We start from the raw sequence: 11,525 nt of genomic DNA on the forward strand, positions 1-11,525 counted from the left end.
TTAAACTATATTTCTGACCAGGGATGGTTAAAGGATTTATCAAAAGCAAGAAGGAGTCTTCAAGAAAAACTTTCTGAAAAAAGAGTCTGGTCTTGGAATGAAGAGGATTCTAAAAATGTGAGATATTTAAAGTCTATTTGCAAAAATCTCCCATCACTTTATAATCCTTCTGAAAATGATTTGATTATCATTTCTACTGACGCAAGTGGAGACACTTGGTCCGGAACAATGACAGCAGTCGTTGGAAAGGCATCTGAAATAGATGTCAAGGAGTTCTTATCTCTTTTAAGAGTGAAGTCCTTTGATGAGGTTGATGCCTCAAACGAAATACTCTTTGCTTCGGCATATACTCCGTACTCTTGTGCGAGGAAATCCCCTGGCTTATTTCCGGCTAGCAATGCTAAATGGTTAAGTCATGGTCCACGCGTCAAGCATGACGATAGTATTCTTACTAAGGTCAGGTCTGAGCAATCAACCCACCTTAGGCGGTTGCGGGAACAATCGCGGCTCTCGGAGCCTTATTACGCTAACTCAGCTTCTCTTTTGCAGGAAAAGTTGTGTAAATATGTTTGCGGGTCTTTCTCTAAGGCCGAGCAGAATTATACTACTCATGAACGCGAGTTATTAGCAGTCATAAAAACTCTGAAGAAATGGCGTGTTGAACTCCTGCCCAGGAAGTTCATTCTCAGAACTGACAGCAGTTATGTTACTCGCTTCAGGCATTTGAAAGGATTCAAACAAGGCTACAGTCAAGGAAGATTAATCCGTTGGCAACTGGAATTGGAGCCATATACATTCGTGGAACAACACATCAAAGGAAGCAAGAACTTTCTTCCCGACACCCTAACCCGGGAATGGAAGCCATAAAAGCACTCGATGATATCGTGGCCACTAAAATGGCTACAATCGAAGCACTCATGAAGGAAGTTGAGAACATTCAACTTCAGAAGAATACTCTCAAGAAAATTCTTGGTTTGGAGGAAGAGTCTCTCCCAGCTGAGACTCAGAAAGATTCTTTACCAGCAGGAATCAAGGAACTCGTTCCTGAGTATATTCGACAATCTGCTGAGCAAAGGAACAAAGAGTCAGGCGAGCAATTGCCTGATCCTAAGCAATCTACAGGACCAAAGAAGAAATGGTCTGATTATTCGGAAGACGAGGCAGAAGTGGTAGAGTCCAAGCTCTCTACCACCCGCACTGAAGAGACAGTTACTGGGTCCAAGCTCCCGGTAACCAGCACAGCAGTCGCTGAGGTGAAAACTTCAGCGGCCGGCCTTCCAGATGATTCTCTTTGGCAACATGCCAAGCCAAAGAAATTCTATGTTATATTCAATGGCCCTATGCGAGGAATCTACGACGAGTGGCATAAGGTTTCTTGCCATGTCCAAGGCAAACCAAATATCACTCACAAGAGTTACAAGACTCTTACCCTCGCTCAGGAGGCTTTGAAGGAATCTGGCAGCACTTTTGCCGCCAAAGCAGCAGCTGCACCGTTTCCGCAGCACGAAGGAATCAACCGACTGAGAAGTCTTGGTCGTATTCATGGAGGAGCATCCAGCTCTGCAAGCACACCAGCGCTTACAATCTCCAGTATTCCGACCAGGCAGCAGTTCGAGCAATCTCAACATCTCACTGTTGAACAATTCAGGTCGAGGTACACCCAGGTGGTGGAATACAAGGAGTCCTACAAAACTCAAGGATTCTACCCCATTTGGAGAAATGCCTACGGCCCTAAAGTCATCATTCTGCCCGAAGCAACGGCAGAAACAGTCTATGAGTTCTTCATGTCAGGACTCGTCGATACAATCTACTGTGACGGTAAATCTTTAGTCTCACAGTTCAAGCTTTTTCCCAATAGGCTTCAGGATGCAATCAGACAATTCTGCATCCGAGTACTCGAAGGAAACCCGATGTTCATCAAATGCTACTCCATTTACCCTGGATTTTTTCCGAGGGGGGAGGATATTCAGGAAAAACCTATCGATGCCAGGCACCTTATGGTACTTGGTAAAAGCAATCAGAATTATCCACCTATTGATTCTTGCCCAGCTGAAGCACTCCGCCAGGATCAAAGGGATGGATTCTACATAGTCAACTATGTTGGCTTGTGTAGGCGTCTACAAAATATGCAACAGCAGACTGCGGTTAGATACAAGTCTGCCACTACTCTTTTGGTGTCTCATCCACCAAACCCGAAGTTCACCATGAACCCTGCCCAGGAGAGGGTCCTCAGAGCATTCGAGAGGCCCGTCATCGACCTCGAAATATGCAAGCCAAGGAATCAGCAAGAACTCTGCGCTAATCTCTCCGGCCTCAAGGGAGAATGGGTTGGCAATCACAAATGCCAGCTTTGCAGTCCTAAGCCCAAGGCTGAAGAGTCAAGCCCAACAAAGGATGAGTCAGGTGGATCCAGCCCACAAGGAGTCTCGGATTCCGAATTGGAGCCACTTGAAGATTGACGTCAGCCATGACGTCTCGAAGGAATCTTACAGCTGTGTCTTAGCTGTTTGTGTCGGCCACTAGGGCCTTCTGTCCTTTTGCTTTATGGCTCTGACACCATGTGGGTTGTCATCCATTATTTTTCCGTGAGTGCGCCTTTTGTCGGCCACTTACCTTTTCTTTTAGATCTGAATCTCAGCCGTTGCCTATCAATGGTTGAGATGCGTCTGCTCCGCCTATATAAGGAGCCGCTCCCCGTCTGTTCTAGGGGAGCGAAATAAGAGAGTGAGTAAGAGGTTTTGGGTTGAGGCCACAGGCACAGGCACAGGAAGGGTCCGCCGCCGCAGCCACAGGCAAGTCCCCTGGAGACCCATCCTCCTTATCTTCTACCTCCCGTCTAGGCGACGAAAATCCCTTTATCGGTTCGAGTCATTTATATCAATAAAATCATTGAAGTATTATCCATATTCTGTGCATAATTCTGAGCAATGTTTACATCACAATCATATATGTTTGCGTATGAATTCTTATGTACTCTCGTATTCGTAATCTGTGAACTAATTCTTGAAGTAATCTTGTTTGAAATCTGAAGAAATCCCAGGCATACAACCCTGAAGAGAAAACTACAGGTAATCTATGGAAGATTTATATTCTGTTGTTTCCTTGCGTGATGAATCTGGTGATTATTCAACTGATATTCTTATTGAAGATGCTAGAATAGCTGAAGTCGAAAGAAATGGAGTCATAACCCTAAAGGATGGAACTGGGTTTAGAAGCAAGTCTAGAAAGAGTCTCATATCTAGTCTTTTACATAGTCGCAAGAACATAGTCTGTCTTGGTAGAACAGTCGAAGAATTCCCTATTAAGCTTAGAGAAGCTAAAGGCGATAGGTGCCTTACGCTTGTTAATTCTGAACAGGTAAATGAAAGAATCAAGAAAATGAAGGAATCTGATAGATCTAAGATAGGTTGGATTCATGTCTCTACTATTCAGATCTTGATTAAATCTACATTTAGAAGAGGTATTCATTGTCCAGTTAGGATAGTAGTAATCGATAATCGCATGACTCGTGATTCAGAAAAAGTCATTGGGATCATCTCAGGTGATCTTGGATATTCTGTGGTTAAATTCAATGTCACATGCAATTATGCTATTCCTTTATCTTCTTCTAAGTTCAATAATTCTCTTGGTTTATTATTCGAACTTGAACGAAAGGATATTATGGAAGACGCTGATATTCCTTTTAGTATCACATATGCATGCTCTTATGCTTTGAGTAATAGTCATCATTCTGTTGAGTTTATCAATAAGGATAAAATAGTCATTGATGAGTTATTCGCTAGAACCTCAACTAGGTTGGAGCCTATAACTAGAATTCCCTTACCAGTCATAGAGGAAGCTAGTTCTTCATCTAGATTAATCAAAGCACCAGAAGCAATCACTGAACCTTTAACGGTTAGCAGAATTCGTGAGAACCTTGATAGGTTAGGAAGTCTTAGATTGAGAGATTATTCTGACAAAGGATCAACCATTAGTCAGGATGAAATTCTGGAGAAAGCTCCTGAAGTAATAGTCTTACCCCATAAAGAGGACATAGCTGAAATTAAGAGTCAGGTTAATGAACTTAGTATTCTTACGAAGGATCTTTCTAGAAGGATCTGAATCGCTTGACAAGCTCAGGTTAACTACCCGAGTTTCGGAATCAAACAGTCCATGCCCCTGCAAGGCCTCTCAATGCAGTCATATTCATTGAAGCATAGCTTATGAAATATTCTGTGAAGCATACTCATATGACATGGTGAGATCTCCGAGGAAAGCTTTTCATTCCTTTTATTTTGATTCTTTTGTAGAATGCGTCGGGCTAGGAACCCTAGGATTCAGAAGTCAATAAGATTCGGTCCTAAACTGACCAAAGACGAGAAGAGAGTAATCCGAGAAGAAAGAATGTCTAGAAAAAGAACTCGTGAAGAAAATACTCTGGATTTCAAGACTTCTTCCCAACTTAGAAGCTACCAGGAATTAGTACATAGCATTCCCTCGGCTAGGAAGATTCAGCTAACTGAAGCAATCTGGATTGGAGAATTAATTCATCTGAAGAATTATTCCCCGAATGAGCAACTCTATCTGATAGAAGCCTCTTCTAGCAGAAAGAAATTAGGAATCAAAACATCAGAATACTGTTCTGAATGTACTCCTTATATATTCTTTGTAGAGCATGGTGGCTGGAAGGTTATCCCTTCTGAGAAATGCTCTTGCTAATAGCATTCTTGTTTGCTGTTAGTTCTATCAATTTTATGCCTTTGCAAGTTATTATTCTATGTATCTTCATATGGATTTGCATAATGAAAAGTCTTTCTGATTATCCTTGAATATTCTTAATGGATCGATCTGACCGTGATCTGACTGTTAGAATCTTATCTCACATTTTGAGATTAACTCGCAGGGAGCGGTCTGATGCCGCTGTAGAAGCTTTAAAGTCTGTAGGTCTAGAAACCTTACAACACTTTGATAGAGTCTTAGCATCTGTTATAAGTAGATGTCCTAATAATAATCTTTTAATAAAATTAGTCGAGTGCAGAGCTTGTGTCACTAGGGCTATTCATGATTCTCTTAGAGATAGAATTCGTAGAAATCCATGATTTTTAGTCTGTTTATAATCCGCGTTAGAATTTGGTATCAGAGCCATGTTTAGCAATCCAATTAGTCATTAATCATGTTAGGTTCAGGTAATCTTGAAAAACTTCTCAAAGAAGTAGGCTACCAGAGAACTCTAGGCGAAGCCTTTCGCAACAATCCTTATTTTGATGAAAATACCATTCATGGTCTAGCATTTCCCACCGAGAAATATCTAGATGAAAATAAGTCTTTAGTCGACTGTACTCAGGGAGGTCAGTATCCCCACATTAGTCATACGTTCCACCCACAGTTGAACGTCATAGTCGACCTACTAGTCAGCCTTAATAAAAAGATTACTCAGAAACAACATGAAGAAATCTCAAGTCTTAAAGAAGAGCTTAGTGAAGTCATTAAAAGAGTCAAAGAAATTAGTTTTAAAGAAACTCTAGATGAAACTTCTAAGCTTTTAGACGAAGTCATAGGAATCAAAGATTCAGTTTCAAAGGCGGATTATAAACAGACTAAAAATCATGGATTTCTACGAATTCTATCTCTAAGAGAATCATGAATAGCCCTAGTGACACAAGCTCTGCACTCGACTAATTTTATTAAAAGATTATTATTAAGACATCTACTAATAACAGATGCTAAGACTCTATCAAAAAGTTGTAAGGTTTCTAGACCTACAGACTTTAAAGCTTCTACAGCGGCATCAGACCGCTCCCTGCGAGTTAATCTCAAAATGTGAGATAAGATTCTAACAGTCAGATCACGGTCAGATCGATCCATTAAGAATATTCAAGGATAATCAGAAAGACTTTTCATTATGCAAATCCATATGAAGATACATAGAATAATAACTTGCAAAGGCATAAAATTGATAGAACTAACAGCAAACAAGAATGCTATTAGCAAGAGCATTTCTCAGAAGGGATAACCTTCCAGCCACCATGCTCTACAAAGAATATATAAGGAGTACATTCAGAACAATATTCTGATGTTTTGATTCCTAATTTCTTTCTGCTAGAAGAGGCTTCTATCAGATAGAGTTGCTCATTCGGGGAATAATTCTTCAGATGAATTAATTCTCCAATCCAGATTGCTTCAGTTAGCTGAATCTTCCTAGCCGAGGGAATGCTATGTACTAATTCCTGGTAGCTTCTAAGTTGGGAAGAAGTCTTGAAATCCAGAGTATTTTCTTCACGAGTTCTTTTTCTAGACATTCTTTCTTCTCGGATTACTCTCTTCTCGTCTTTGGTCAGTTTAGGACCGAATCTTATTGACTTCTGAATCCTAGGGTTCCTAGCCCGACGCATTCTACAAAAGAATCAAAATAAAAGGAATGAAAAGCTTTCCTCGGAGATCTCACCATGTCATATGAGTATGCTTCACAGAATATTTCATAAGCTAAGCTTCAATGAATATGACTGCATTGAGAGGCCTTGCAGGGGCATGGACTGTTTGATTCCGAAACTCGGGTAGTTAACCTGAGCTTGTCAAGCGATTCAGATCCTTCTAGAAAGATCCTTCGTAAGAATACTAAGTTCATTAACCTGACTCTTAATTTCAGCTATGTCCTCTTTATGGGGTAAGACTATTACTTCAGGAGCTTTCTCCAGAATTTCATCCTGACTAATGGTTGATCCTTTGTCAGAATAATCTCTCAATCTAAGACTTCCTAACCTATCAAGGTTCTCACGAATTCTGCTAACCGTTAAAGGTTCAGTGATTGCTTCTGGTGCTTTGATTAATCTAGATGAAGAACTAGCTTCCTCTATGACTGGTAAGGGAATTCTAGTTATAGGCTCCAACCTAGTTGAGGTTCTAGCGAATAACTCATCAATGACTATTTTATCCTTATTGATAAACTCAACAGAATGATGACTATTACTCAAAGCATAAGAGCATGCATATGTTATACTAAAAGGAATATCAGCGTCTTCCATAATATCCTTTCGTTCAAGTTCGAATAATAAACCAAGAGAATTATTGAACTTAGAAGAAGATAAAGGAATAGCATAATTGCATGTGACATTGAATTTAACCACAGAATATCCAAGATCACCTGAGATGATCCCAATGACTTTTTCTGAATCACGAGTCATGCGATTATCGATTACTACTATCCTAACTGGACAATGAATACCTCTTCTAAATGTAGATTTAATCAAGATCTGAATAGTAGAGACATGAATCCAACCTATCTTAGATCTATCAGATTCCTTCATTTTCTTGATTCTTTCATTTACCTGTTCAGAATTAACAAGCGTAAGGCACCTATCGCCTTTAGCTTCTCTAAGCTTAATAGGGAATTCTTCGACTGTTCTACCAAGACAGACTATGTTCTTGCGACTATGTAAAAGACTAGATATGAGACTCTTTCTAGACTTGCTTCTAAACCCAGTTCCATCCTTTAGGGTTATGACTCCATTTCTTTCGACTTCAGCTATTCTAGCATCTTCAATAAGAATATCAGTTGAATAATCACCAGATTCTTCACGCAAGGAAACAACAGAATATAAATCTTCCATAGATTACCTGTAGTTTTCTCTTCAGGGTTGTATGCCTGGGATTTCTTCAGATTTCAAACAAGATTACTTCAAGAATTAGTTCACAGATTACGAATACGAGAGTACATAAGAATTCATACGCAAACATATATGATTGTGATGTAAACATTGCTCAGAATTATGCACAGAATATGGATAATACTTCAAAGATTTTATTGATATAAATGACTCGAACCGATAAAGGGATTTTCGTCGCCTAGACGGGAGGTAGAAGATAAGGAGGATGGGTCTCCAGGGGACTTGCCTGTGGCTGCGGCGGCGGACCCTTCCTGTGCCTGTGCCTGTGGCCTCAACCCAAACCTCTTACTCACTCTCTTATTTCGCTCCCTTAGAACAGACGGGGAGCGGCTCCTTATATAGGCGGAGCAGACGCATCTCAACCATTGATAGGCAACGGCTGAGATTCAGATCTAAAAGAAAAGGTAAGTGGCCGACAAAAGGCGCACTCACGGGAAAATAATGGATGACAACCCACATGGTGTCAGAGCCATAAAGCAAAAGGACAGAAGGCCCTAGTGGCCGACACAAACAGCTAAGACACAGCTGTAAGATTCCTTCGAGACGTCATGGCTGACGTCAATCTTCAAGTGGCTCCAATTCGGAATCCGAGACTCCTTGTGGGCTGGATCCACCTGACGCATCCTTTGTTGGGCTTGACTCTTCAGCCTTGGGCTTAGGACTGCAAAGCTGGCATTTGTGATTGCCAACCCATTCTCCCTTGAGGCCGGAGAGATTAGCGCAGAGTTCTTGCTGATTCCTTGGCTTGCATATTTCGAGGTCGATGACGGGCCTCTCGAATGCTCTGAGGACCCTCTCCTGGGCAGGGTTCATGGTGAACTTCGGGTTTGGTGGATGAGACACCAAAAGAGTAGTGGCAGACTTGTATCTAACCGCAGTCTGCTGTTGCATATTTTGTAGACGCCTACACAAGCCAACATAGTTGACTATGTAGAATCCATCCCTTTGATCCTGGCGGAGTGCTTCAGCTGGGCAAGAATCAATAGGTGGATAATTCTGATTGCTTTTACCAAGTACCATAAGGTGCCTGGCATCGATAGGTTTTTCCTGAATATCCTCCCCCCTCGGAAAAAATCCAGGGTAAATGGAGTAGCATTTGATGAACATCGGGTTTCCTTCGAGTACACGGATGCAGAATTGTCTGATTGCATCCTGAAGCCTATTGGGAAAAAGCTTGAACTGTGAGACTAAAGATTTACCGTCACAGTAGATTGTATCGACGAGTCCTGACATGAAGAACTCATAGACTGTTTCTGCCGTTGCTTCGGGCAGAATGATGACTTTAGGGCCGTAGGCATTTCTCCAAATGGGGTAGAATCCTTGAGTTTTGTAGGACTCCTTGTATTCCACCACCTGGGTGTACCTCGACCTGAATTGTTCAACAGTGAGATGTTGAGATTGCTCGAACTGCTGCCTGGTCGGAATACTGGAGATTGTAAGCGCTGGTGTGCTTGCAGAGCTGGATGCTCCTCCATGAATACGGCCAAGACTTCTCAGTCGGTTGATTCCTTCGTGCTGCGGAAACGGTGCAGCTGTTGCTTTGGCGGCAAAAGTGCTGCCAGATTCCTTCAAAGCCTCCTGAGCGAGGGTAAGAGTCTTGTAACTCTTGTGAGTGATATTTGGTTTGCCTTGGACATGGCAAGAAACCTTATGCCACTCGTCGTAGATTCCTCGCATAGGGCCATTGAATATAGCATAGAATTTCTTTGGCTTGGCATGTTGCCAAAGAGAATCATCTGGAAGGCCGGCCACTGAAGTTTTCACCTCAGCGACTGCTGTGCTGGTTACCGGGAGCTTGGACCCAGTAACTGTCTCTTCAGTGCGGGTGGTAGAGAGCTTGGACTCTACCACTTCTGCCTCGTCTTCCGAATAATCAGACCATTTCTTCTTTGGTCCTGTAGATTGCTTAGGATCAGGCAATTGCTCGCCTGACTCTTTGTTCCTTTGCTCAGCAGATTGTCGAATATACTCAGGAACGAGTTCCTTGATTCCTGCTGGTAAAGAATCTTTCTGAGTCTCAGCTGGGAGAGACTCTTCCTCCAAACCAAGAATTTTCTTGAGAGTATTCTTCTGAAGTTGAATGTTCTCAACTTCCTTCATGAGTGCTTCGATTGTAGCCATTTTAGTGGCCACGATATCATCGAGTGCTTTTATGGCTTCCATTCCCGGGTTAGGGTGTCGGGAAGAAAGTTCTTGCTTCCTTTGATGTGCTGTTCCACGAATGTATATGGCTCCAATTCCAGTTGCCAACGGATTAATCTTCCTTGACTGTAGCCTTGTTTGAATCCTTTTAAATGCCTGAAGCGAGTAACATAACTGCTGTCAGTTCTGAGAATGAACTTCCTGGGCAGGAGTTCAACACGCCATTTCTTCAGAGTTTTTATGACTGCTAATAACTCGCGTTCATGAGTAGTATAATTCTGCTCGGCCTTAGAGAAAGACCCGCAAACATATTTACACAACTTTTCCTGCAAAAGAGAAGCTGAGTTAGCGTAATAAGGCTCCGAGAGCCGCGATTGTTCCCGCAACCGCCTAAGGTGGGTTGATTGCTCAGACCTGACCTTAGTAAGAATACTATCGTCATGCTTGACGCGTGGACCATGACTTAACCATTTAGCATTGCTAGCCGGAAATAAGCCAGGGGATTTCCTCGCACAAGAGTACGGAGTATATGCCGAAGCAAAGAGTATTTCGTTTGAGGCATCAACCTCATCAAAGGACTTCACTCTTAAAAGAGATAAGAACTCCTTGACATCTATTTCAGATGCCTTTCCAACGACTGCTGTCATTGTTCCGGACCAAGTGTCTCCACTTGCGTCAGTAGAAATGATAATCAAATCATTTTCAGAAGGATTATAAAGTGATGGGAGATTTTTGCAAATAGACTTTAAATATCTCACATTTTTAGAATCCTCTTCATTCCAAGACCAGACTCTTTTTTCAGAAAGTTTTTCTTGAAGACTCCTTCTTGCTTTTGATAAATCCTTTAACCATCCCTGGTCAGAAATATAGTTTAAACTTCCAAGGAATCTTTGAAGTTGCTTCTTGTCTTCCATCTGATCTGGAAAGAGATTTAATTTTTCAAGAATGTGTGGTTGAAGACAGAAGTCTCCATTTTGCTTAATAGTAAGACCAAGAAAATCGATTTCTTTCTTACAAAGGATTGCTTTCTTTTTTGAAATAATGATTCCTTTATCGAAACATCGTTTCAAAACTATTTTCAAATGACTCTTATGATTTTCCAAAGATCCTTTTGAAAATATGATTATATCGTCTATATAGGCTAGACAGAAAGAATCCAGACCTGAGAGATTCTCATCCATGAATCTCTGGTAGATTGATGGTGCTTGCTTCAAGCCGAAGGGAAGCACGTTGAATTCATACTGCTTCTGTGGAGGGCAGGTGAATGCTGTCAACTCCTTTGTAGACTCCTCGAGGCGGATTTGCCAATAACCTGATTTTGCATCAAGAGTACTAAACCACTGACAACCTTTTAGTTTGGCAAGAATATAATCCTTTCTAGGCAGACTATAAGCATCTCCGAATGTTGCTTCGTTCATCTTCTTATAGTTGATGACCATACGCCTCTTACCACGTTTGAGTTCATTATGATTTTCAACATAGAATGCTGGTGCACTATGACGACTCTTACTAGGTCTGATGACTCCTAATTCTAAGAGCGTCTTGCACTCTTCCTTGAATTCTTCTACATCTTTAATGGTGTAAGGAATATTGTTTGGGACTTTTACTTCCTTAAGGGGATCCTTAAGTTTGATTTCTACAAGCATCTTATTGCGATTCTTCTTCTGATCTAGTGGATTATCACTAGTGATAGAATCTAAGAGTCTTTCTATTTCAGCAGTATCGACTTCATTTTCTAAT

General features: G+C 41.4%; 1 protein-coding gene across 1 annotated transcript; it reads left to right on the plus strand.

The window, feature by feature from the left end:
- The first annotated feature begins 3,075 nt into the window (after window positions 1-3,075).
- LOC116204108 lies at window positions 3,076-4,101 on the plus strand. The gene has a single exon (XM_031536189.1). The coding sequence runs from the start codon at window positions 3,076-3,078 to the stop codon at window positions 4,099-4,101; it is 1,026 nt and encodes a 341-aa protein (XP_031392049.1).
- Window positions 4,102-11,525: the final 7,424 nt, after the last annotated feature.

Source organism: Punica granatum, chromosome 4 (genome assembly GCF_007655135.1).
Source record: "Punica granatum isolate Tunisia-2019 chromosome 4, ASM765513v2, whole genome shotgun sequence".
Classification (NCBI taxonomy): domain Eukaryota; kingdom Viridiplantae; phylum Streptophyta; class Magnoliopsida; order Myrtales; family Lythraceae; genus Punica; species Punica granatum.